At 41.2% G+C, this 27,025-nt stretch overlaps 1 protein-coding gene across 3 annotated transcripts in view; it reads left to right on the top strand.

The window, feature by feature from the left end:
- ACADSB (acyl-CoA dehydrogenase short/branched chain) overlaps window positions 1-16,150 on the top strand; it is a 41,193-nt gene extending 25,043 nt beyond the window's left edge. Inside the window, exons 2-11 of one of the 3 annotated variants that reach the window (XM_057734538.1) lie at window positions 1,827-1,983; window positions 2,191-2,291; window positions 4,572-4,778; window positions 5,325-5,495; window positions 6,522-6,647; window positions 8,240-8,332; window positions 11,756-11,845; window positions 12,749-12,886; window positions 14,938-15,037; window positions 15,756-16,150. In XM_057734538.1, the coding sequence (XP_057590521.1) occupies window positions 1,827-1,983; window positions 2,191-2,291; window positions 4,572-4,778; window positions 5,325-5,495; window positions 6,522-6,647; window positions 8,240-8,332; window positions 11,756-11,845; window positions 12,749-12,886; window positions 14,938-15,037; window positions 15,756-15,826 (1,254 nt within the window). In that variant the 3' untranslated portion in view covers window positions 15,827-16,150. The remainder of the gene's footprint in view (window positions 1-1,826; window positions 1,984-2,190; window positions 2,292-4,571; window positions 4,779-5,324; window positions 5,496-6,521; window positions 6,648-8,239; window positions 8,333-11,755; window positions 11,846-12,748; window positions 12,887-14,937; window positions 15,038-15,755) is intronic. The other 2 variants (XM_057734539.1, XM_057734540.1) reach the window with 2 other exon arrangements.
- The last annotated feature ends 10,875 nt before the right edge of the window (window positions 16,151-27,025 follow it).

Below are 27,025 nucleotides of genomic sequence, written 5' to 3'. Positions count from 1 at the left end.
GGTCAGCATCACCAACCTTCAGGTCCCCCGGGTCTGGGGTCTACACGCTTGTGGGCCGCACACCATCCTTAATCATTAACTTCTCCCCCCTGGAGGGGGTCTCGACTTCTGCAAAACAGCTCAAAGATATTGTCGTGTGTATTGTTGCTGGGGAAGCAGGACCTGCCCCAAGGCTGCTCTGGCCTGTTTCTCCCAGGTCTCGTGCATCCCCTCCCTTCATTAATTAACAACTGCTGGAATCTGCCCACTGGAGCTCAGGGAAGGTCCTGGAGGCTGAATGGAGGCTGTTTTCCTATCATCAAAGAAATAGGGGCCACAGAAAGGCTTTGTGCCGAGGAGCCCACAGGGCCCTGCTCGGTGTCACGACCAGGGATTGAACCCGCGCCCCCTGCAGTGAAAGAGCAGAGCCTTGACCACAGGACTGCCAGAGAAATCCCTTTTTTACCCCATTCTGTTCATTTTTGTTGAATGAAAGGAAAAGACTAAATTTTTTTAACAGCTTTATTGAGATATAATTTACATAGCAATACAATTCACTTTTTTTCAGAATGTAATACAGTGGTTTTCAGTAAGTATATAGAGATGCACCGCCGTCACCACAGTCCAGTTTTAGAGCATTTCCATCACAGCAAAGACGTCCTTGTGCCCTTTGCAGGCTTCCTCGTCTTCACCCCGAGCCCCAGGCAACCCCTGCTCTACCTTGTGTCTCTATGGATTTGCCTTTCTGGAAATTTCGTATAAATAGACTCATATAATATATGATCTTTTGTGGCTGGTTTCTTTCACGTGGCATGTTTTTTTTATGTTCAGGAAAAGACTAATTCCTCATTTGTTTCCCCTGTACTAGAATTGTACAGAATAAAATTGAGAAAGTGTAACAAGCATTTGAAATCAGACGGTCTCTTTTTTCCAACAAAATTGTAGCCAATCCATTGCTGACTTGAAGGATTTGGGACCCCGCAACAGGGGGACACACTCATGGCAGGAAGAGCTAGCCTGGCAGTTTAACTGAGTTACAACCATGTCTACTTCTGTTATGATCACAACTACTACATTAGGGCTAAGAGTAGAATTAGTCACGACCGTTTGTTGAGCTCTTACTATACGGTGGGAACCACACTGAACCCTTGCTGCGGATTGCTTCATTCATCCTCACCAAACTTTCCAAAAGGTTATTATCAACATTTTACAGGGAAGGAAACTAAGACTGAGAGATTTTAACCGAGAGGTTAAAAACCACTTGCCCAAGATCATCACATAGTTAGTAAATATCAGACGGAAACTAGTCCTTTCAGCCTCCAGAGCCCATTTTCTTAACCCGTACTCTCTCTTACTAATGAGAAGCTGAAAACACAAAACTGGCCTCGGAAACCAAAAAAGCACAGCTGCGTGCAGCCAGGCAGGGTGGGCCGGGTGCTCTGCTCCCTCAGCTGCATTCCTGCCCCGTGAGAGCCTTCTCTTCAGCGTGGCCAGTCAGTGCTGTCACAGTCCGCTTTCCCTATCCAAGAAGTCAGAGGAACGTGACATTTTAAGAACGAGTTCCACCTAGAGAGCTCTGTTTCCTTGAAGGTAAAAGTGAATTATCTGGGAAATGTGTTCATTTAGAACAGCTCATTGCTGGATAAAGGAGATATGTGTTAAACCAATTTGTGATTTTGGTCAGAAGATGGTGAATCTTAAAATAATGTGCCAGGTTAATCTCCCTTATTTTGCTGAAAGAAGTTATAAGAATGGGTTATAAAGTTATTCCCAAAGAAACTGATGTTCCAGTACTTTTCTTCCCTTTTGTGTGTGTGTTTCCTCTTCAATGGGGACTGCTCCCACAGCTGAGAAGAAACTTCCCAACCTGCCTATCTTCCTGGAAAAATCCTCCTCGTGTCCTAAAATCTTCCCAGGCAGAAGCTGAACTCGTAACAAATAACGGCCTCCTCTGTGCCCCTCTACAGACATTTACAGAGGAGGAGATGATGGTAAAGAACACAGGTGGGTGACCGTCTCAGTTGCACCGCGGTATTCCTCTGGCATGACTTGCGCCTACAATGTGAGATCACATGACATGATTGGGGGAGGTGTTCGTCTAAGTTTGTGAATGAAATTTTTGACATTAATTTTTAAACATTTTTTTGAAAAAAGTAATACATGTCATATTAACAAAATAAAGACTTATCAGTATTTTTTTTTTCCCCACAGTTAAAAAATTTGCCCAGGAACAAATTGCTCCTTTGGTCTCAAAAATGGATGAAAGTTCAGAAATGGAAAAATCAGTCATAGAAGGATTATTTCAACAAGGGGTATATAATTAATGATTCTTCCAATTGCAAACTTGCATAAATACCTTTCAGTGTTAAAACGTATGCATACTTTTAAATTTAGGAATTGTAACGATAGCATAATTTCCTAATCAGAATTATCTGAGTTCTCTTTTCGATTGAGATCCTAGTTAAAATTTTTAAATTGAATGCACATTTCAAATTAGAAATACTGTGCTTTTTAAGTAAAAGGATAAAAGCAAGAATGATTTCTTTAGACCAGTGGTATTTAACTGGGGGCTGTGTTTGTCCCCCAGAGGACATTTGACAATGTCTGGAGACACTGGTTGTCACAACTGGGTGTGCTACTGGCATCTAGTGAGATAGAGGCTGGCATGCTGCCAAACATCCCACGGGGCACAGGACAGCCCGCCAAGACATAGAATTATCCAGCTTAGTAATGCCAAGGCTAAGAAACCCTGCTTTAGTAAAACTTCACACCAGAGCATCTACCTGAATCCCTATGTATGTGGAAAACTTAAAAGCAAGAGGTGGTATCTGAATTCCTCATAATCAGGGCAGCCAGTTTCCAACTTTTTAATGTCATAGTCCTTTATTGGAAGCACAATATATAGAATGAATAAAAGTAGAAATGTTCCGGCTGTGAGTACAGGGAGAGGTTATCAGCATGGGAGCCCCAAGGAGAACATTTCAGAATCATTGCCCTCTTCCTCTCTGCCTTCTCTATAGGTGTGAGGATTTTCTGTTTGAGATACTAAGGCTGTCCCAGAACTAATAGCTCCTACTCAGAACCATTGGCTTAAATCTTGTCCTGTTATCCTGTTTGAAAATTAGCCTTTTCCACGTCACTGTTTTATTTCTTACTGTTTAAAAGGTACCAGCTTTATTGAATTTGGATTTTCAAAAAATAAAAAATAAAAAAAAAATAAAAGATACCAGCTTTCTTTTTTTTTTTTTAATACCATATACAGTAGTGGTTTTTCCAACTTTCTTTTAGCAATGAAACTTGGGGAAATGGAATCTTACCTGGAGCCACAGTGGGTCAGACAGCATCTGTGAGTCCATTTCTCAGCCAGGTTTCATCTTCATTGTCTGCAGAGCCTCTAGGCTTCTCTGAGAGGTCTGAAGTGACACTCTCCTGAGGAGGCAGTTCGTGCAGGCACGGTCATGCCGGGCAACAAGTTGCCTGCCACCTCCACAGCTGCTCCTGCCTGGGTGTCACACCCTCTGGAGGGTCTGCTTCCTTGCACATCCTGCACCAGCTATTCCCAGCCTCATGTGACTCCTAACTTCTGTGGTCCCAGTTCTGCGGAGGTCACCTACCATAGTAACTGACATATTTCCAGCGTAGAAGAAATCGGGACCTTTTCCAGAAGTGGTGTCTCTGACAGCTGTTAAAGATGTGGTAGTTGAATATTCTCATGCTCCCCCAGTCTTTAGGCCCACCCCAGTCCTTGACTTCTTCCTCCTAGAACATCATCCCTGGTTCTCAGCCTTTCTATCCTCCCCCATGTGGTTCTGACTTCATATCAGCTGTTTCCCATAAGCTTAAAATAGAACAGCCGCATCTAGGCTGCAGCCTGTGTGACTCCATTGTGCCTGGAGAGGGTGGAGAGAAGTGTTACCCTTTTACCTGTTCACAGCTTTGGGTCCTGAATTGCACGTGGACACATTCTCTTTCTGAAATGGAGTATTATGGATGTTTCACGCTCAGACTTGGCACTGGTTACCGAACAGCCAGGCAGTTACTGGAAAGCCTTGACCAGCATTTGGCCATGTTTACCAGGCACCGGGGCCTTGTCTAATGTGGTTCTAGGAAACACCACCACATGTGGTGTGCTAACCATCTGGACTTGCTAAAATGCCCCAAAAGGGAATGGTCATTCAATTATTATCTTGGCTGAAAGAGTTGAAGTGAAGGGGGCTGACTCGAAGAGACTACGCTAAATGAAACTGTAGATATTCCACTGCTTTCTTCAATTTCCTTATTATCTATTTTCTCACTATTCCATTCCATTATCCTTCAAAGCATTTTACTTCTCTTAATTTGTTTTTTAGATCCCAAAAGGAAACAAGTGATAGTTCTAGCATGTAATTTTATCCTTTGCAGATATGTTTAGTTTCTGTTATATATTTTTGGTTACTTAAAGTGAAAGAGCCATACTGAATTAAAATGATATACATATAGAATTTAAAAATTAAGCTGATGTTGTTACAAATTATTTTTGAACTTGTTGTTGCAAGGGATTGTCCCATATAAAAATATCTTTCTTAATCTACGTTTCCTTGTTTTTCCTTTAGTTAATGGGTATTGAAACTGACCCAAAATACGGAGGAACAGGAGCTTCATTTTTCTCCTCTATCCTAGTGGTAGAGGAATTAGCCAAAGTGGATGCGTCCGTGGCTCTGATATGTGACATACAGAACACAGTATTTAACAGGCTGATTGGAAAATTGGGAACAGAAGAACAGAAGGCTACCTATTTGCCCAAGCTAGCTACAGAACAAGTGAGTTGAGATGAGTTATTGAAGTAGATCCTAAATTTAGGATATTTTCAGAAGAAAAGCAGCCGCAGTATTGGCTTTTCTGTTCAGGACCACAACATAGCACCATTAATTACGCAAGCAACGATCAATGAAGTAATTAATGCTACTAGAAAAACACACTGTGCCTCGCATGTGCCACTTGGAAATTTAGAGAATTATCATTGGACAAAAAAAATATTTCTTTTTTGGTCCCAATTATATTGTTTAATACCTTTAATGGTGGTTTCATTTACATTGAGATGTCATTCTACTGCAATTATGAAAACCAGTTTAATTAAACTTAACACTGAGTATGTGTGCTTAGGTCTTTAAATCTGCCTTAGACAAATAGTGGGGTATAGTTTGGAAAACAATATTGTAAGAATACCATTACTATTTTGATATGTACAAGCTTTTAGAAGTAGCCGAAAGTTTGATTTTCAAATGTTTGTTTTGCTATAAGTGGGCATTTGTTATGCAGAATATAAATATGGGTATTAATTTGGAATTTTTTCCTTGCATGTGTAGGTGGGAAGTTTCTGCCTTTCAGAGGCTGGAGCAGGTAGTGATTCATTTGCTTTGAAGACCAGAGCTGATAAAAAGGGAAATTATTATGTCATCAACGGGTCAAAGATGTGGATTAGCAACGCCAAGCATGCCAGGCTTTTCATGGTGATGGCAAATGTAGACTTTACTCTTGTAAGTTTGAAAACAAAGCTGCTCCCCGTTTTTCCCTCCTAATCTTTTCTCTTCCTTTTTCCTTCTCCACAGTACTGAAAAGGGTAGGCAGCTGACATCTTTTCATTCTCTGATTTACTAATCTCTGAAAATAAATATTATAATTAACAGTAATAAATATTAGCTACAGGGACTTCCCTGGTGGTGCAGTGGTTAAGAATCCACCTGCCATTGCAGGGGACATGGTTTCAAGCCCTGGTCTGGGAAGATCCCACATGCTGTGGAGCAGCTAAGCCCGTGCACCACAACTGCTGATCCTGTGCTCTAGAGCCCACGAGCCACAACTACTGAGCCCATGCACCACAGCTACTGAAGCCCACGTGCCTGGAGCCTGTGCTCCACAACAAGAGAAACCACTGCAATGAGAAGCCTGCGCACTGCAACAAAGAGTAGCCCTGATCGATACAACTAGAGAAAAGCCCTCGCACAGTTACAAAGACCCAACGCAGCCAAAAGTAAAAAAATAAAAGCTATGTGGCAGACCACTTAATTAATCTCCTAATCTGTTATATAGGAGGCTAATCTTGAATTTTGTAGAATTTCAGATTTTCTACTTAATGAAGAATTTAAGTACCTATTTAGTACATTTATTTTTAAGAATGTTTTATTCAGTTGGAAAATAGACATAGTAAAATGATAGACATCTTTTGTTTTTTCTCTGGTGTAACATTTAATTGAATTAAATTTTAAAACTTTACAAGACGTAATAAAATTAAATTTAAAATGTGGAATTCATCATGTAATACTTTAGTGTCAGTAATTTTAATACCCACAATGGTTTCTGAAAGAGTAAAATAAATAGTAAAGTTCTTGATTTCAAATCTAATGCCCTCCCATCATCTTGTTTCGTAATACACATGTTGCAATTCTGAGTCCTTTACTATTTACTGTTAGAGTCTGTTTTTAATTTTCTGTTTATTTGAACTCTTTGGAAGCGAGGGATCTTATCAGTCAAAGTGGTGATAGCATTTTAAATCTTCATTTCAGGGGTATAAAGGAATTACCTGCTTCTTGGTAGATCGTGATACTGAGGGCCTTCATGTAGGGAAGCCAGAGAACAAACTGGGAATCAGAGCTTCTTCTACCTGCCCATTAACGTTTGAAAATGTCAAGGTAGGTATCTTAGATGTGGAATAAGCTTTGCCTGGAAGTATAGTTGTGCAAGAAACATGTCAAAATATTAGGCGTGCATAGGAGAATACTTTGTAAAACTCTTGAGCAATGATCTTAGGTTAGGTTATGACCTAAACGTACTTCTCACAAGAGTTTAGGCCAGAGGTGGAAACCCATCTGCCCAGCAGCTGGCCTCAAGAGCCAACCTGAGAATCTCATTTATACTTTATAAACCTGGCACTTGTGCATCAAACGTGGCCACTGAGGAGTGTGGTGCCGGCACAGCAAGGCCACAAGATGGGGATGTTGCTCAGTGAGAGTGGAAAACAGCCAGGCAGCGCCCACAGTTTAAAGTTGAGTCTTAAAGAAACGAGGAAGAGCTAACCAGAATGCTGTGCCTTAGAGCTTCCCGTAGACAGGACAGGATGTGATGGGTTTTCTACCGCCTGTTAGAGTGTGACCTTTTCGCTCACGGGTAATAGTGTGTGCTCATGGGGTGTCCTTATGGATGTCATGGGAGCCTCACTACTGCACCCCACCTGTCTTCTCCTGATTTCCCTTTTCTGTTTCCATTCTGCCCACTCTGTCTCCTAACTGCCCATATTAAGAAGCTAAGTGTATTTTTAAAAATTATTCCTTGTCTAGATCTTTTTTCACATGTGAGTAAACAGTTTAATAGTTTTACCTATTTCTTCTCTCCTCTGTCGTGGTCCGAGTGCAGGTTGGAAAAGGATTTCCAGGCACAAGGCAGAATGTAAGGAAGTTAGAATTTATTAAAGAGAAGGGATGCTGCCGTAGCAGCGGGCCAACTTCCTGGTAGCAGGGGAGAGTCAACCATGAGCAATGGGTTGCTTGTCTGTTTTTATAGCCAGGGATCGTGTGAGTCATCTGCTAACTGGGGAGAGTATGTACACTTTCAGTGTGCTGAGCGGGAGAAGAACGGGGCAGATATCTCTCCTTATCCGGGACGGGTAAGGGACAGGGCATGCTGCTTGGGAGGACTCTGGGACATTGCAGTGGTCACATTGTGACAGAGTGACAGGAGTCCTGCAACTCTTTGTTCCCATAATAATGAGCCTTTGAGTTTATCTTGTTCTTTGTTCTTGGAGCAGACCACGTCCTCCTTTCTGTTCTATACACATGCCTCTGTACACACACACACACCCCTCAGTTGATTTTTGTTGTGATAATAGTCTCAACAGAAGAAAGGCTTACTACCCTTATATGTTTTCTGTTATTTCTAATATTTTATGTCACATTGTAGCATACAGAGAAGAGTTTGGGGGAGAATTGTTACTCATTTATGTTATTGATTAATGGTATGAGATCTCATTTTTCTAGATTCTCCGAATGTCTGCGCTGGACTCTGGAGGGTGCCGTTGGGAGCAGCGTGGACTTGAGCCTATCTCTCTGAGAGCGTGTGGGAAACAGTTTAGAGGGAGACACAGAGACATAGCGGACAATTTCCTTGCAGTTTAATAAGTACTGTGCTAGAGGATTATCACAGCGATGGGGGGGGTATATGTGCATTTAAAAGTATGTAACCAACATGAATTATGTCAAATTAAATAACTGCATGTTTTTCTTTTCAGGTTCCAGAAACCAATATCCTGGGACAGATTGGGCATGGCTATAAGTACGCCATCGGGGGGCTTAATGAGAGTAGAATAGGAATCGCTGCACAGGTTAGTCAGAGTTTAGCCCTTTAACTTGACTTTTCCACACAATTAAAATATAAAAAGAAAAAATGCGGTAAAACCAATGAGCATTTGGAAGCTTGTGAACACAAGATGGCGCCCTTCCCTTCCATGAGGTAAAAGAACAGCTTCTGGCTGTGATTTCTTTAAAATTCCACTTTGGTCAATTATATAAAGTCCTGAGAACCAAACAGTGGCTTAATGGTAACAGTTTTTCTGCTTTGAGAGCATTAAAGTATTATCTGATGCCTGGATCCATCACTTCTTAAATACACTGTAGATTAAATGTGGTAGTTTTTTTTAAATCAACTTTTCGAAGTATGCAATTCATGCTGAAATTTTTATAAGTAAGACTAAGGGACATTCTATTGTGTAGTAAGAGTCTCTATAGATAATGAAAGATTTGTTGCTTAATGTTTTGCATGTGAAAATCAGACAATTTTTTTGGTGTGGCACTTAAAATGGTGACAAGTAAACAGATACATATGATGGGAACTATTCAATTTTTTAGCAAATTTGCCCTTTATATATAGGATATTAAATTTTCCTATTAGATGATACCAGTTATTTTCTAGAAACACAAAATGAATAAAGTCTCTGGTTTTACCATGAATTATTTCATTTTTGTAATGTATTTTAAATCAATGAATATCCAAAATTCAAAAATTTATAGCTTTTAGATTTTGAAGATGTTGCATATATTAGCTTTTTAGGGTATTTAAATTGTAGTATTACTCTAGATTTTTTTTTCTCTGCTGTTGATTTGCTAACAAAGTATTCTTAGATCAAAATTTAACCCACGTTTCCTACAAAACTAGATAATATGTCAATAAAGAGAACTCACTTATCTGCTCTTTTTAAAGTTTTTCTGTGATTCAGCTTCATTAGATATGGCATTAAAAACTACAGCACTGGATTTCCTGGTTCCCAGACATGTAAATAATATAAATATCTGGCAATAAATACACAGCCTGGGCTTTAGTCTAATTACTCCAAGTTATCTTATAACCTAATTAAAAGTTAAGGTCAGAAAAAAGAAAGGTAAGGTCTGGTAGCTATTATTTCTCAGTTAATACTGTGGGTGCTTTTTAGAGAAAGAGGCATATGGAACAGTGAATCTAAGGCATCCATCCTCAAAACTCTGTAGTTGTAAAGAATTTAGTTTTTCAGTATTTATTTATTTATTTATTTTTAATTTTTATTCTTTATTTTTTTGCACTCCTTTTACAGAATTTATTTTACACCTGTTGTACCAAAAAGCAGCATTTTAAACATGGGCATATCAACTCCCTAATAAAGCAAAAACAAAGGCATTTCCCTTATTAGAAACAAGATACACCACCACTTAGTCTTCAAACATTATTGCACTTTCATAATTTGACAATGCTTTCAATGAAACAATCTGCAGACACCTAGTTTTAACAGACAAAAAACACTTTTAAGCAGACACGAATGTCCTAAATTGTTTATTAGGTAGGAATTTTACAAACATCACTGATATTAGAGGTAACAGTGGAGGTGGAGAGTATTGCGCCTTCTCCAGGCTGCGCGGCGAGGTCAGCCAATCACGGGGTGGAACTTGTGGCCCTTGCCAAGGCCGCGGCTCTTCCTGCCTGCAGACGTCAGCCCTCTCATCTCCCTGTGCTTGTGCACTGGTTTGGTGATCCACTGGGTGTCAGGGTTCCTTCTGGTAGCTTTATGTAATGGATCAGTGAGGATAACCTCAAAGAATTTGTATGTAGAATCTTCACCAACCCAGTAAGAATTCAGGACCCTCAGGGCCCCACAGTGGCATCCAGCTCTCTCCTTGGCAACAGACTGAAGGCTTCCAGCAAACGTGAGCTGGTTGACACTGTGGTGGACAGGCTTGCCATAGGTGGCACCCTTAGGAACTGGGCGTTTGCGGCCACAGTGGTGCACATGACTCCGATATATGACATAACCTTGCTTGGCCTGGTACCCCAGCCTGCGCGTTGTTGAGGCAGGGGACCAGGTGCAGCGCTGAGAGCTGGCGGTACTGCCAGCAGCGCACCCCGAGCAGAAAACACATCACCCTCTGACTGCTTCTTCCTCCATAGGTCCTGGATGTACTTGTAAGCGCCCGTCTCGGCTCCCCTGATGACTGCCACCAGAGGGAAAGGCTTCACTATTTATAGTGAAAACATTTTACACTGTTTTGGAAAAGCCTGTTTTGATTGACAACTGATAATTACAATTTTTGTGTCAATACACCATATTGTTGGCATACTGTAAACATTAGTTATGAGAGTTTAGTGACATCATCTCCTCTCACAGCCAAAAGTGCAGTGAGTTGCTGCCTCACTTTAATTTGTTTTGGGGGTTCGTCCTTTAATTTTTTGCATAATATTCCATCCTACAGAAAGTTCAAACTAAAAGGCTAAGGGAAAATTTGAATGAACACTAATGAAATACTGATAAGTGATAAGTTTGTGGCCATTTCCCCCAAAAGCTTTAACTATTGATTTTTTTTTTTTCCTTTTTCTAAAACCTACATGGTTTGACATAATTAGTTGGTGATTTAATGGCTACCTAATGTTAGAATTTAGAAACAGTTTCTAAGCTTGAGTCATTCAGTTGTTACGGAGATCAGTTTGCAATGAGACAGTCCAGCTAAAACTGTCACTGCATCCTGATTTGTTCTTCAGATGTATCAGTTGATGTTTGTACCAGCTCCTCTGTGTCAGTTGTCTTCAACACTAGCTGTGTGTTAAAACATTAAAGAGTGTTTAGAATGCTGGTGTTTAGGCCACACTCACACCCCCCGCCACCCCCACCCCACCCCCATGCCCAAGGTTTGGATTGTTAGACCTCCACATTGGTATTTTTATTGTTGAGTTCCCCCAAATGATGGTAATATGGTGTTGGGTTGAGAAACTCTCCCCTTGTATGTTCTGACGCCCTACGCCCCAAAGCTCTTGTTAATCCTCATCATATACAAAATAGAGCAGAAGATAGAAGGTTCAGAAGTGACCTTGCACCCTGGACTTTCAGAAGGACTAGAGGGAGCTACTCTGCAGTCTTTGAGGCCAGTCTTTGAGCAAAATTTCTGAGGCTCACTTTGTGCCTAGAGACTCAAGATTAAGGGAGGAGAATCCCAAGGAAGTAACATGGGTGCGTGAGCATATCCACACCAGAGAGTTACCTCCATGCTGGAATCAAGTGTCCTCTTCTTCATAGGAAATTGCTCAGATTTTCTCCCAATTACTAGAACTTAAGTTCTATAAATGCGGTGGGTGATGGTCATCAACATAGACCTCACCATCTCAGTATCTCTAGTCCTTTCCCTACCCCAGTTTTTCAATTTGCCTGTAAAAGGAATTTATAACTTGCATAAGTAAGAGCATAAACTTATAGAAAATAAGAAATTCTGATTTTTTTTTTTTTTAACAGATGCTGGGACTGGCTCAAGGATGTTTTGACTACACTATTCCATATACTAAAGAAAGGGAACAATTTGGCAAAAAAATATTTGATTTTCAGGTATGTAATTATTAGTGTTTTTCTACAGTGCTGTACTCTCCCCTCTTCCATTAATGAAGAGCTTGGTTACACAGTGGCAAGGGAATCCCCTCCGGGGTTTTAATGGGAGAGGCGCAAGGAGGAAGGAATAGGTCTCGGTGATACTTGTGACCGCCTCAACCTTCTCCAAGGGCAGGACAGCAGTCCTTGAGGCCTGGCTCACCTCCTGGGTGAGCACTTGGGAGCCGCCTCCTCCCTGCTTCAAAGTTCCAGGGCATGGGGTCTATAGGCAGAATTCCTGGGTTCAAATCCTGGTTCTTCGTCTTACTAGCTGTAGTCCTTAAGCAAGTTACCTCACCTCTCCAAACCTCCATGGCCTCATCTGTAAAATAAAGATAACACTATGTATCCTCAGGGGTGATTTGGAATCAGGTAGATGTTTTAAGTGTTTGACACATTATTAAAAATAAAACAGTCAAATTTTTAAACCTAATTTTGTGATCATTTATTTTTTCAATCTTGGCAGTTGTTAACAATTACCTGAACTTTGGATATTTTTAAAGAAGCAATACATGTCGTGGTTTTACTTATTTATTTGTTTATTTATGTATTGTGGCTGCGCTGGGTCTTCGTTGTGGCGCACGGGCTCAGTAGTTGCGGTACGTGGGATCTAGTCCCTCAACCAGGGATCAAACCTGGGCCCCCTACATTGGGAGTGTGGAGTGTTAACCGTTGGACCACCAGGGAAGTCACTGTAGTGGTTTATTTCAGACTGCAGATTTTAAACTATTTTTGCAAGATGAATGTGAATTTTTGGGCAGGTGTATTTTGAATCTGTCAGTGTTCCACATCCAGGCAGGACTTTGAACAATGAGCTGTGTTTTCGGAAATCGTAATTCTCTACTTTGGGCCTGAATGTTACAGGGGCTCCAACACCAAGTGGCTCAGGTGGCCACCCAGCTGGAAGCTGCAAGATTACTCACATACAACGCGGCGAGGCTTTTAGAAGCTGGAAGGCCATTCATTAAAGAGGCATCTATGGCCAAGTACTATGCGGCAGAGGTAAAAAGAAAAAAAAAGTAATTCAGTCTTTTAATTTTTTTGAAGATAGTTATTAACCTCTTCATTTGGAAATGTTGGTTGGGCATTTGTTTGTTTTTCAAGTGAGATAACATGGACTTTCTAGTTCCTACACCAGAAATGCAAAAATGTTAAGCTGCCACAGGGAGGTGCTTTGTTTCTGTGAGGTCTCCATGTTTCCATAGGCTCTTAGGTGGAAAGCAAGTCGCCCAGTTCAGGTAGAAGGCCCACCGTAAATCCCTGCATGAACAATGCTTGGGACGAAGTGAACGCCCTGGAGATAATGTGAAATAGAAACGCTGAGAAGAGACGGTCCATGTATCGAATGCCTCCCCCTCGTGCACACGTATTCCATATTCTACATGGAAGACACTGGACTCAGCTGAAACTTAGCCTCATCACTGGGCTACTGTTCGCAGCCTTGGCAGTATGTCTTGTCATTCCCTGGCTTCAAGTATTTATGTAACCTCTTCAGCCCCCGATTTAATCTTCTGCCTCAACCCCCCTTCTGAGTTCCAGACTAATAGATCCTGCCTCTGCTTTACCTACCCTCCAACCCCACCCCCCACCCCCCACCCCTCACAGTCACAGACCTGAGTCCCCTTAACGCCCTCCTTTCCCTCATCCCCCTGTTGAATCCATCATCCATTCTGAGAACTCGACCCCTAAATATTTCTTGAATTGTTTTTCTCTCCCTTCGTACTGCCACCTGTTTTGTTAAAGCTGCACCGTTTCTTTACCAAACCATTGGAGTTACCTTCTAACCTCTCGTTTTCCCCTGTTGCTTCCTCCAGTCCAGTGTCCCTTGTCAAGGTGTCCATGGGGCTGTGCCGCTCTCCAGCTTTAAACCCTTCGGCGGCTCCTCTCGACAGTTGGGACCTTTTTATTTGTTTCCTGTTGCTGCTTTTAACAAATTACCAAAAATTTAGTGGTATAAGACAGTACAATTCTATCATCTGACAGCACTGGAGGTGAGACATCTGAAGTGAGTCTCACTGGGATAAAATTAACATGTCAGCAGAGCTGCCTTTCAGAGGTTCTCGGGGAGAATCCATTTCCTTTCCAGCTTCTAGCGCCTACCTGCTTTCTTGGACCTGTAGCCCCTCCCTCGGTCTTCAGAGCCAACAGCGCAGCATGTTCAGATCCGACTGCTTCCTGTTTCTGTGGTCACATGGCCTTCTCTGCTCCCTCCGTCCCTTATAAAGACCCTTGCAGTCACGTGGGACCCGCCCAGATAGTCAGGGATCATCTCCCCATCTCAGGGTCCGTAACTTAGCTGCACCTGCCAGTCTCTGTGCCACGTAGGTGAGGAACATATGCACTTCCTGGGGATCCTCCTGAGGACACCTTTGGGGGCCAGTGCATTATTCAGACTGCTCACTGTCATGTGCGGCCCGCCTGCCCCCGTTCCCTTTTCACAGCTCACCCTGATCCCAGCCCTTTGGTCCTCAGGCCCCTGAGGCTGATGAACCCATTTTCCCCTTGGAGCCTTTCCACGTGTCATTCCTCGGCTTGAAGTGGCCCTTAACTCGTCTTTTAGTTCTCAGCGAGGCTGTAATTTCGTCACCGATCCCCCATCTAAATCGTGGCAGCTTCCCTTGCAGGCTCTTCTCTGCCCCACACAGTTTTTCAGTTGCAGTGACTGTGGTTCAGTGTCTGTCTCTCTGAATGACCAGCAGAACCAAAGGGGCACTGACTGGCCACCCCCCACCGTTGTGGCTGGCAGAGTGGGCGACATAAGAAGGCCCTTGAAACATTTGCTGAGTAAATGATACCTGTCGACAAGTGTATGAGTCTAAACAAATACCCTAATTTTCTTAAGAAAATAAGAATTTTGTGAATTAATAGGATATTTTACATAAATGGTATGTACAGAGAATGGGACTAAGGAGAAATGCTAATTTGTAAAATAACTTCAATCCTTCCAATTGCCAGTAACAGTGAATCCATGTTACTAGGAGTATTCCACAAGCGTGTTTATAATGCATAAGTTATATGGTTTCAGCGTGTGATTTGCTGCTGCTTTTTGGTAGATTGCAGGCCTAACAACCAGCAAATGTATCGAGTGGATGGGAGGAGCAGGCTTCATCAAAAATTACCCTGTGGAAAAATACTTCCGAGATGCGAAGATTGGTAAATAGAGTTTTCACATTTATTTTGTTTTATTTGACTCTGTAGGTGTTTTAGGCTGTTATATTTGTTTGATTTTTTTATTACTGGTGCGTAGGCAAAGGCCATTTTAATCTCCAGTTATTATGTCTATTGGCTCTCCTTTTCTTGTGGCAGGGGTTTTTCCCCCTAATTCTTCCTTCAAAAAAATAGATTTATATATATATATATTTAAAACATCAGATTGCCTTTTTAAAGGCCTCTGAAGGCCTTTCAGTAAAACCACAACAAAATCTACTGTCTTAATTTTTCTTTTATTAAAAAGGTTCATGTTTTGATTAGTTTAATGCTGTCGTTTGAAGCTCAGTTCTAATTTTAGACGCTACGTGTCTGACCAAGCCTGAGGCCCCGCGGCTCCACAGCCAGGCGGGAGAACAGAAACACAGTGGCTGTGAAAGCTGCCTGTTCCTGAGGAACCATCCAGGCTTGGGTGTTGATAGTTTAGGAGTGAAAATCTTCAGTTGCTTAATACTGATTGTGGAAATCTGTAAACCAGTTGGAAAATTGTTATCTCTTAAGCAAAATTACCTTGTGAGATAGTACCATATGCAGGGGACATTGGTCAGTGTTCCCGGTAAAGTTTTATAATAAATGCAGAGGTCATGTTTGCAGAGCTGTTTCTTGTATAGACTCTTAACCATGGTTCCGCTCCTAAGTGTTCCTTTTCTCCCCTTTGTTTAAGGTGCAATATATGAAGGAACTTCAAATATCCAGCTAAACACCATCGCAAAGCGCATCAGTGCAGAATACTGACAGCCACGGGAGAGGGACCCCTCACTGGTGTCGCTGGTGTAAGACTTTACGGTGCCTTGTCTGGGGCTGTGAACCTCCGTCTCACTGAATGATTTAATTAGGCCCTTCACCTGGGGTCTGGAGGTAGACCTTTGCTGTTTTCTCTTTCCAGTCTGCTTAAGTTAGGCACAGAAAATCATTTTTAAAATTTGGGAAGAAATGCACCCATATTTTCTCCAGAACTGTTTTTAAAGCTCTCTGCATTGTCCTTCTGGCTTCAGGGTGTACTGAAGCTTCACTCTATTAGAATTTGGAAAAATAAAGACAATTTAAGTATTTCTTGCATACGTGGCTATTTTATATTCCTGTCGTGCATCAGTCAGAGAGATGTTTGTGATGGTTGGCAATTCTATAGAATAAATAGATTCACCTCTAAGTTGCTAAACTAGGTAGAAACTGATAAAAATTATTTAGAAAAATCTAAAAGTTTTACTTCTGAATATCAGAAAGTGAGTGGAAAATGAGGGCATAACTACTTTATATGATCAAAGAAGACATTTTAACAAAGGAAAGCAATATAATTTGTGACTATAATGGAACAGTATGAAAGATGCATTTCATTATGGTTTCAGTAGATCATTTTAAAAACAAGTCTCGCAGGATACAAAATTAATGCACAGAAATCTCTTGCATTCCTATACGCTAACAACGGAAGAGCAGAAAGCGAAATTAAGGAAACTCTCCCATTCACCATTGCAACAAAAAGAATAAAATGCCTAGGAATAAACCTGCCTAAGGAGGCAAAAGATCTGTATGCAGAAAACTTTAAGACAATGATGAAAGAAATCAAAGACGACACAAACAGATGGAGGGACATACCATGTTCTTGGATTGGAAGAATCAACATCGTGAAAATGTCTGTCCTACCCAAAACAATTTACAGATTCAATGCAATCCCGATCAAATTACCAATGGCATTTTTCACAGAACTAGAGCAAGAAATCTTACGATTTGTATGGAGTTGCAAAAGACCCCGAATAGCCAAAGCAATCTTGAGAAGGAAAAATGGAGTTGGTGGAATCAGGCTCCCTGACTTCAAACTATACTACAAGGCCATAGTGATCAAGACAGTATGGTACTGGCACAAAAATAGAAAGGAAGATCAATGGAATAGAATAGAGAACTCAGAAGTAAGCCCAAACACATATGGGCACCTTATCTTTGACAAAGGAGGCACGAGTATACAATGGAAAAAAGACAGCCTCTTCAATAAGTGGTGCTGGGAAAATTGGACAGCAACATGTCACAGAATGAAATTAGTACACTTCCTAACACCATACACAAAAATACACTCCAAATGGATTAAAGACCTACATGTAAGGCCAGACACTGTAAAACTCCTAGAGGAAAACATAGGCAGAACACTCTATGACATCCATCAAAGCAACATCCTTTTTGACCCACCTCCTAGAATCATGGAAATAAAATCAAGAATAAACAAATGGGACCTCATGAAACTTAAAAGCTTTTGCACAGCGAAAGAAACCATAAACAAGACTAAAAGGCAACCCTCAGAATGGGAAAAATAATTGCCTATGAAACAACGGACAAAGGATTAACCTCCAAAATATACAAGCAGCTCATGAAGCTTAATACCAAAAAAGCAGATAACCCAATCCACAAATGGGCAGAAGACCTAAATAGACATTTCTCCAAAGAAGACATACAGATGGCCAACACACACATGAAAAGATGCTCCACATCACTAATCATCAGAGAAATGCAAGTCAAAGCCACAATGAGGTATCACCTCACACCAGTCAGAATGGCCATCATCACAAAATCTGGAAACCACAAATGTTGGAGAGGGTGTGGAGAAAAGGGAACTCTCCTGCACTGTTGGTGGGAATGTAAGTTGGTACAGCCACTATGGAAAACAACTTGGAGGTTCCTTAAAAAACTACAAATAGAACTACCATATGATCCAGTAATCCCACTCCTGGGCATATACCCAAAGAAAACCATAATCCCAAAAGAAACTTGTACCATAATGTTTATTGCAGCACTATTTACAATAGCCAGGACATGGAAGCAACCTAAATGCCCATCAGCAAATGAATGGATACAGAAGATGTGGCATATGTATACAATGGAATATTACTCAGCTATAAAAAGGGATGAGATGGAGCTATATGTAATGAGGTGGATAGAACTAGAATCTGTCATACAGAGTGAAGTAAGTCAGAAAGAGAAGGACAAATATTGTATGCTAACTCACATATACGGAATCTAAAAATGGTACTGATGAACTCAGTGACAAGAACAAGGACGCAGATACAGAGAATGGACTGGAGAACTCGAGGTATGGGAGGGGGCAGGGGGTGAAGGGGAAACTGAGACGAAGCAAGAGAGTAGCACAGACATATATATACTACCAACTGTAAAATAGTCAGTGGGTAGTTGTTGTATAACAAAGGGAGTCCAACTCGAGAATGGAAGATGCCTTAGAGGACTGGGGCAGGGAGGGTGGGGGGGACTCGGGGAGGGGGGGAGTCAAGGAAGGGAGGGAATACGGGGATGTGTGTATAAAAACAGATGATTGAACCTGGTGTACCCCCCTAAAAAAAAAAATAAAAAAACAAGTCTCTATATTAATTTTCAACTATGACGTTTAAAGAATTTGGTTTAATAATCAGAATATACTCAATATAATAATATTCATTTTACCAATGGTACAGGTTTTTTCCATCTTTAAATTGAATATTGTTTTCTCAAACTTAGTTATTGAGCTTTATCATGAATAGTAATTCAGAAATTGTATATTGGTTCAGTGATTCTCAAGAGGAGCTGTCTTGTCCCCAAAAAGAAGTGTATTAAAATCTTGTACGGAATGAGAGAGAGGGGGGAGCTATAGAATTTGAAAAGCATATTTGTTAATATAAAAAATGCCATATCTGGGACTTCCCTGGTGGCACAGTGGTTAAGAACCCGCCTTCCAGTGCAGGGGATGTGGGTTCCATCCCTGGTTAGGGAACTAAGATCCCGCGTGCCTCAGGGCAACTGAGCTGGTGCACAGCAATTACTACACGCACGCCACAACTAGAGAGAGGCCCATGTGTTGCAACTAAGACCCAACACAGCCAAAAATAAATAAATAAACAAATATTTTTATAAAAAATGACGTATCTGGGAAGGCAAAAATAAATCTGTTGTTTTACAGTCAAATTATGGAAAGGCAAAGCTCAACAAAATAGATAGCTGGCAATGCCATTCTTGAGTATCAGGGATTCTCCATCAGGAGGCGAGACCTTGGAGAGTACAGATCCTCAGTCCCCTCAGGAGGGAGGTGGACAGTGAAGGGGGTAGTGTTTTATATTTTCTGGAAGGGGGCACAGGATGGAGATGTTGGAAGATGTTTCAAGGCTCATGCAGTTGCTTAAAGTAATCACTGCTGTCAAAAAGAAGGCACTTTAGTACTTTGAAAGGATAATGTTTATTAAGAAAACTTGACATTTCCAAAGTAATTTTGCTTTGCCCATGCATGTTCATTGAATTGGGTTAATTTCTAAAATGCATGTCATAATTAAATATTCAGAGTTGGGTAAATACAATTGAGATAGGAATTATATTAAAATATTGGGAAGAAATACGGACAGATTTAGACCTTAGATCAAGAGACATCAAGTCTACTTGACTTTCAGATAGGGAGCTGATGGAAGCCAGTCATTCAGTCTTTCAGAACAAAAAGAAGGAAAATAGAGGATAGATGAAGTGCCCTAAAGCAGGGCTCGGACATCTTTAATTTCTGTGATTATGTGAGAGAGGTAGACTTTTCAGGTGACGGAGTAGAAGCCAACGTTAGTAAAGCCAGCTTCCTCCCATAGATTTACAAACATGTGAAGCTACAGTAAACCTCGTTCAGATTAGCAGTATGAGAGAGGCTCCCATGTACATCTGGACCTTGAATTTATAGTTCATATTGATACAGTTCTGTTTGTGTGTATATTTTTTGTGCACGTTCACAAATAACAGTTGAAAATGAATTATGTATTGTAGCTAATATCTGTACCTGCCTTCTTCTGTTAGTGAATTGTGTTATTGTACCATTTACCAAAGAGGATGTTGTGGGTTTTCCCCGTAGTTCTTCCGTTATAGCTTTTCTTAATAACCCGTAACTTTGGGGGTCTTGAGTTTGTATCGAGTGGAGGACAGGCTTGTTTACCTCACGAAGCCTGTCACTGCTGTTTGTTCATTTGAGGATACTGCTGTCATGGGGCCCAGAAGGAAGAGATTTGAACACAAGCACCAAGTCGTATTGTGTGGGCAGAGCCGGACTCACCCCAACTGCCAAGTTCGTATTGTTAGACATTTCACTCTACAACACAAGAATGAACGGGTGTCAGAGATTTTAGAATTATGGAAAGCTAAATCTAAAAAGATTTTAGAGAACCATCCAGCCAACTCTCTCATTTTAGACGTGAAGGATTCATATAGCCCAGAATACTTGCCCAAGGTCATCCATCCAGGGCCAAAAATAAGACAAGAATCCAAATGTACTAGCTCCCAATTCAGTACTCTTCCTCCTGTTTACTATTATCTCTGTTCAACAGATTTTGGATTTCATCCTTGTTATATTTCAGGACTCTTACTGATTTATTTTAGGTTTAACTGGTAAAGAATTAGCATTTCAGAGTGTTTAGATTGGTCTGTGTCGTTACTGACATATAGTAATCACCTGCCAAGCATGCTAGCTCCCCTAAGATGTAGCTGCCGTGTCAGATGTAAAGATTATTGTGTGTGATCACTTGGCTTTATGATTATGATGTGTTTTAGTAAATGCACTAGTTATATCCTTGCCGATATATTTTTAGTGATCTTTCATAAAGTGAAACTTTTGTTGTGATGGTACACATCAGACTGTAATCAGTGTTACAAAATCAGTATTCTATAGAGAATGAAAAAATAAAGCACTAACTGGAGACTTTTGCTACTCTAGTAAAGCAAAAGTGTTTGTTATACATACAGAAGTAAGAAAATAATGTACTTTTCCTGCAAGACAGACACAACACCTCTGTTTACCAAGCTGATAGCTTGCTCTCATGTAAACCAATTTTGTTTGTTTTCAGGGAAGAGGTCTTATAATGTAGACCAACTTTAAATTCTTGATGCTAAATAAAATTTTACTAAAGGGAACCCCCCCTTTTTTTAAAGCAAAATAAGCAGCTCTTCTGTCGACAAGTCACCTCTTTTGATCACATCTTCACAGTATAGCTCTTATCTAGCTGATATTTATGCCTGTGTTGATAATAGTACTCCTGGAAATTTTATATTGTTGAACTGTTCCCTCAGTGATACGCTAGTGTCTAACCTCATAGGATATTTCAGCCTATCTGTTCCCCATTATTTCCTAAATTATTTTGGAAATCTAGATATCAGTCCCTGTTTCCATTTGTCTTTCAGTGACATGTGCTGAGCAGTCACTGTGACCGCGGGTCCAAGATGCCATGGACTCCAAGCTGCCCTGCAAAGATGAGTAAGACCAGATTCTTATTGAAATGTATTGGGGACTTCCCTGGTGGTCCAGTGGGTAAGACTCCATGCTCCCAATGCGGGGGGCCCTGCTTTGATCCCTGATTGAGGAACTAGATCCTGCATCGCTGTAGCTAAGAGTCTGCACACCACAACGAAAAGATCCTGCATGCCACAACTAAGACATGGCGCAGCCAAAATAAATAAATAAGCAAAAAATTTAAAAAAAAATTCCTTTAAAAAATAAAAAAAAGGGAGAAATGTATTTATGTCAGATGTCTTTTTTCTGTTCTCATTAGTGTCTCTTCACATGTAGAAAACCACCAAGGCCAACCCTATGCAAAAGTATTTCTTTAGATCCATTTGAATGATAACAGTAGCACTAAGATCTCTTGAGCTCTTATCATGGGCCAGCTATTATTATATGCTCTTGACACATATTAACTCACAGCCCTATACAGCAGGTGCTCTTGTTAGCCCATTTTAAAGGCAAGGAGACTGACGCATGGAGAAGGAAATAAGTTACTTATTGATATGTGACAGAAATGATTCAAACTCGGGCAGTCTGGCTGATGAAGTCCCTCCCAGATTCATTCCTTTAGGTCTTTAAGGTTTGTTAATTTTCAAAAGTCTTCCAGTAAAATGCCACTGCCAACTAGCCCTTTATTAGCTAGTAATTCTTCAGGGATTGTTTCAGATCTTTTCAAGCAGAGAAGTTAGCTGAGAACATGGCCTGTAAGACAAATAAATAGGTGTGGTGGGAGCATATGAGTTCTGGGAGAAAGAATGGGGGAGCAGGTGGATAGGGCAATAGAAAGATGCAGTAAATCAGGGGCCCCCAACCCCCCAGGCCATGGACCAATACCAGCCACTCTCCATCACTCGCATTACTGCCTGAGCTCCACCTCCTGTCAGAATTATGGTGAGTTGTATAATTATTTGGTTATATATTATGATGTTCTAATAATAGAAATAAGGTACACAATAAATGTAATGCACTTGAATCATCCCAAAACCATTCCCTTCCTATCTGTGGAAAAATTGTCTTCCATGAAACCAGTCCCTGGTGCCAAAAAGGTTGGGGACCACTGCAGTAGGGGGATCAGAAAACTACTGAAAAGGGAACTAAGGAAATACCAAAACAAAAAACAAAAACCCCCACTACAACCACCAAGAAGCTGCCCTGCTGTAGGAAGAAAAACAAGCAGGATACAAATCTGAGTGGGTGGCTGTAGGAAGTTTGATTTGCCATCACTTGTATGGATAGCTCACATTATAAAGGGAAAAACACTAACTTTACAAACTTTATTTTTTTCAAAGAAATCATGGTAAGTGGAAAACAAAATAAGGCAGGAATATAGCCAAACATAGTAGGACTTATAGGTATAAATGGGTTAAACTCATCTGTTAAAAATAAAAGGCGTCAGGATGGGACAAAAGGAAAATTTTAATCCCAGCTATGGGACTTCCCTGGTGGCGCAGCAGTTAAGAATCTGCCTGCCACTGCAGGGGACACGGGTTCGATCCTTGGTCCAGGAAGATCCCACATGCCGCGGAGCAACTAAGCCTGTGTGCCACAACTACTGAGCCTGCAGGCGCAACTACTGAAGCCCATGCATCTATAGCTTGTGCTCCACAAACAAGTGAGCAACTTCAGTGAGACGCTCACACACCGCAATGAAGAGTAGCCCCTGCTCCCCACAGCTAGAGAAAGCCCGCACGCAGCAACAAAGACCCAACGCAGCCTAAAATAAATTAAAAATAAATAAATAAATAAATCCCAACTACATAAAGTTAGAAACACCTGAAAAAAGCAGCACGGGAAAGTTAAAAAAAAGAGAAGGAAAAAGACCATACAAGTGCTACTAAAAGGAAATCAGGAATCGCAATCAAAACTGAATTAAAGGGGCTTCCCTGGTGGTGCAGTGGTTAAAAATCCATCTGCTGATGCAGGGGACACAGGTTTGATCCCTAGGCTGGGAAGATCCCACATGCCACAGAGCAACTCAGCCCATATGCCACAACTACTGAGCCTGTGCTCTAGAGCCTGCGAGCCACAACTATTGAGCCCACATGCCACAACTACTGAAGCCCGCCTGCCTAGAGCTCGTGCTCTGCAACAAAAGAAGCCACCGCAATGAGAAGTCCACACACCACAATGAAGAGTAGCCCCTGCTCACCGCTACTAGAGAAAGCCCGCATGCAGCAACAAAGACCCAATGCAGCCAATAAATAAATACTTTTTAAAAAAAAACTGAATTAAAGGCAAAAATAATTTTAAAGGGCAAAAAAAGGATACTGCATAATAAGATAGGAAGACTTCACCAAGATGGTCCAATAGTCATGAAGTTTATGTCTCTAATAACATAGCTGGGAACTGCATACAACAAAACAAATAATAAAAATACAGTGAAAACATTGACAAAGCCATAATCACAACCTCTGACTTAGAAATCAACAAGTCAAGTAGGAAATGGTAAGAACAGAGAGGGATTGGGTAGCATAATTAACAAGTTTGATATATATAGAGAGAGAACTTTTTCTTTTCAAATGCAAAGGAATTGTCTAAAAGACAGACTTGCAGGCAACATTCACTGTACACAATGAGAAGTAAATAACCGAAAGACAGGTTGTAAAGAAGCTCATCATAACTTAAATAACCTTGGTTAATTGGAAAATAAAAATACAAATTGTCGATTAAAGTATGGGAAACTCAGCCGTTTTCGTCAGTGCCTCTGGGAGGATGGACAACAAGGCATGTCAGGGACTTTAAGGACAGCGTAGTTTGTAGTAGTGGAAAATTAGACATGGCTAGGTAGGAGAACATATAAATCATGGACATACACACTATGCAATCCTGTGTAGCAGTTTAAAAGAGTAAGACCCATGTTCTGAGATTAAATCATCAATAGCTTATATTGTTTAAGAAAATAAATCACATAATATTTGTGCAGAACAGTACAAATCTATATAGTTCTGTAAGTTCAAGCATGTATATAAATCCTTAGAATAAATGGAAAATACAGTCCTTGCACTGGGGTTGTGCTGGCCATGGGGGTCACTGGCATAATCTAGACTTTGAATTTTTATGATTTTATAATATGTGCAATTGTAATAAGGTAAATTAATCTTGTGTAATTGAAAATAAAATTAAAGCTGCATGTAAGGTTATGGAAAATTTTCACTCTTGTGCGTCAAGTCCCCTTTAACTGATTTTTCTGCTTTTCTCAAATAGCCACAGCCATGTAGGCAGCTCCATTAGGCCACACGGGATACTAGACTCTGACACAGGACAGAAAAGGGGTCTGACACCTAATCCCTTGAAGCTTTCACCTCTGTGCGTAACTAGCAATGACCACGTTGAAAGACGCTCCCAACGCAAAGTGGTGTGTGTTTGCTTTGCTGAGTGGGGACTTCCCTGGGCTGGAGGAGAGGGCTTCTCATACTCAGGTATGAACTGGATCATCCTCACTGGCCTTGGGAGTAGCATCTTGTCTTTTGTTGTAGTTTGATTTTACGTGATCTGACCTGAGGTATACAAACACAGTATTTTCTTGGATAAGAAAAAAAATTTCAAAACATCTCAAGTCCAAGAACCCAGGTTTAAATTGGGTGGGCAAAACTAGGGCTTGTGGGCCAAATCCAACCCACTGCTTGTTTTTGTTATGACCTGCAAACTAAATTTTTTTTTTGGCTGCATTGGGTCGTCATTGCTGCATGCAGGCTTCGTCTAGTTATGGCGTGGGCTTCAGTAGCTGCAGAGTGCAGGTTCAGTAGTTGTGGCCCATGGGCTTAGTTGCTCCGTGGCATGTGGGATCTTCCCAGCCCAGGGATCGATCCCGTGTCCCCTGCAATGGCAGGTGGATTCTTAACCACTCGCCACTGGGAAATTCCCTTCCTTTGCTTTTTGACAAAACATCTATTGATACTTTTGGCTGACTCTTGGTTTCTTTTCCCATAAGTGGAAATTGTGCCATTTATCAAGATTCTACCATTGCACCTCTTCGTCCTCTATAGCAACGTCCTCACTGTGCTTTACAATAACTTCTAGAGTCTTAAAAGTGCAGACCGTGAAATACCCAGTCCCAGAATTTCCTAGTCATTGGATACGGTGTTTATTTTCATCCAGCAGGATGTCCAGCAGACTTTTGGCAATTTATGTCTAAAACTTAGGAGGGGAATTCCCTGGTGGTCCAGTGGTTAAGACTCCATGCTTCCATTGCAGGGGCAGGGACTCGATCCCTGGTCAGGAAACTAAGAGCCCACAAGCTGAGCGGTGGGGCCAAAACAAACAAACAACAAAAACACACACACACACACACACACACACACAAAACCCAAACATAAAATGCAGGAGGATTAAGGTGGCAGGTTGAGGTCTGGGAGACTATGTAAATGATCACTAATGGTGTGAAGACAGGTGAAGTCTCAAGAAGAGTGAAACATAGAGAACAAACATGACACCAAGGGGGAAAGCTGGGGGTTGGGGGGGGATGAATTGGGAGATTGGGATTGCCATATATACACTACCAATAAGAAAAAAATATCAAATTGTATACTTTAAGTATATGCAGTTTATTGTATGTCAATTACATCGCAATAAAAGTTCCTTTAAAAAAAAAAAAACTCTAACCACAAAAAAAAAAAAAAAAAAAAAAAGTGAAACAGCCTTCTCCTGGGCCTTCTGCCTGCGTATCACCTGAGGTCTTTGTAAAAAGGCACGTTTCCTGATTTGCCAGTCACAGCACTGGGCCTGGGGCCTGGAATCTGCCTGTGTCAGAATCCCCCAGGGCATTTTCATCACACACAAGTGATTCCAGCCCTCAAATCCTTGTTCCTTTTCAACTTCTGCAGTGCCCCAACATAGCAGCACCGACTGAGCAGACCAAGGACTCCCCAAACACTACACCTGCTTAAAGGGACAGCGCGGAAGGAGTGGTCGGGGCACCTCCCCTCCCTTCTCCCGAGTCAAGAGGTGGCTCACTTATTGCCAGGTGACCAGTCAGTCCGGAAGCTGTGCACCTAGTTCCGTGGAACCAAAAGCAATTTTGGGCAATGTGTTCATTGCAATTCTCCCACCCCAAAACAGGAGGCTTGGTAGGGCTTCCGTTAATGAGATTTTACCTTTATTAGCAAGTGAGTTAATGAAGAAACTACTGATAAGGTAAATCACCTCAGATTCAGTGCTTTTACATCTAATAAAGTCTCTTAGAGGGAAATGGATTTTTTCCTCTTGGAGATATAAGCACAGTAAAGTAATACCAGAGTTGTACGGTTTTGCACCTTTGGAGGGTTGGGGAGTCTGAGGAGGAGCACATCTGGTTGAGTGGTCCGCTTCTGACTCACTTGCGTTATTTTGCCCTCAGTCATACAACAGAAACCTATCATTGCAGAATGTGTGTACAGTTCCTGGGCACATTAATACTCCATCTTTTCAACCCAATTGATTTTTCCGAGTAGACAAAGGCTAAGGATATGCTTATTGATTGCTGCTAAGCTCATTTTAAGTGTATTTTGTGATAACGGGCATTTTTGAGACCAAAACAACCCTGCATTTGTCCAATGGTCAAGAAGTCTTGGGAGTGACTCAGATTGAAATGTATCAACATTAAAAACTGGCTAGATACAGAAACGCGTGAGTGTTGTTTTTCAACATTAAAAAATTTAGGCCCTGTTCATCTACTGACATGT

Source organism: Hippopotamus amphibius, chromosome 5, assembly GCF_030028045.1.
Source record: "Hippopotamus amphibius kiboko isolate mHipAmp2 chromosome 5, mHipAmp2.hap2, whole genome shotgun sequence".
NCBI lineage: Eukaryota > Metazoa > Chordata > Mammalia > Artiodactyla > Hippopotamidae > Hippopotamus > Hippopotamus amphibius.
Note: the sequence above shows the minus strand (reverse complement) of the source record. Positions and strands in the feature narration are given on the sequence as shown.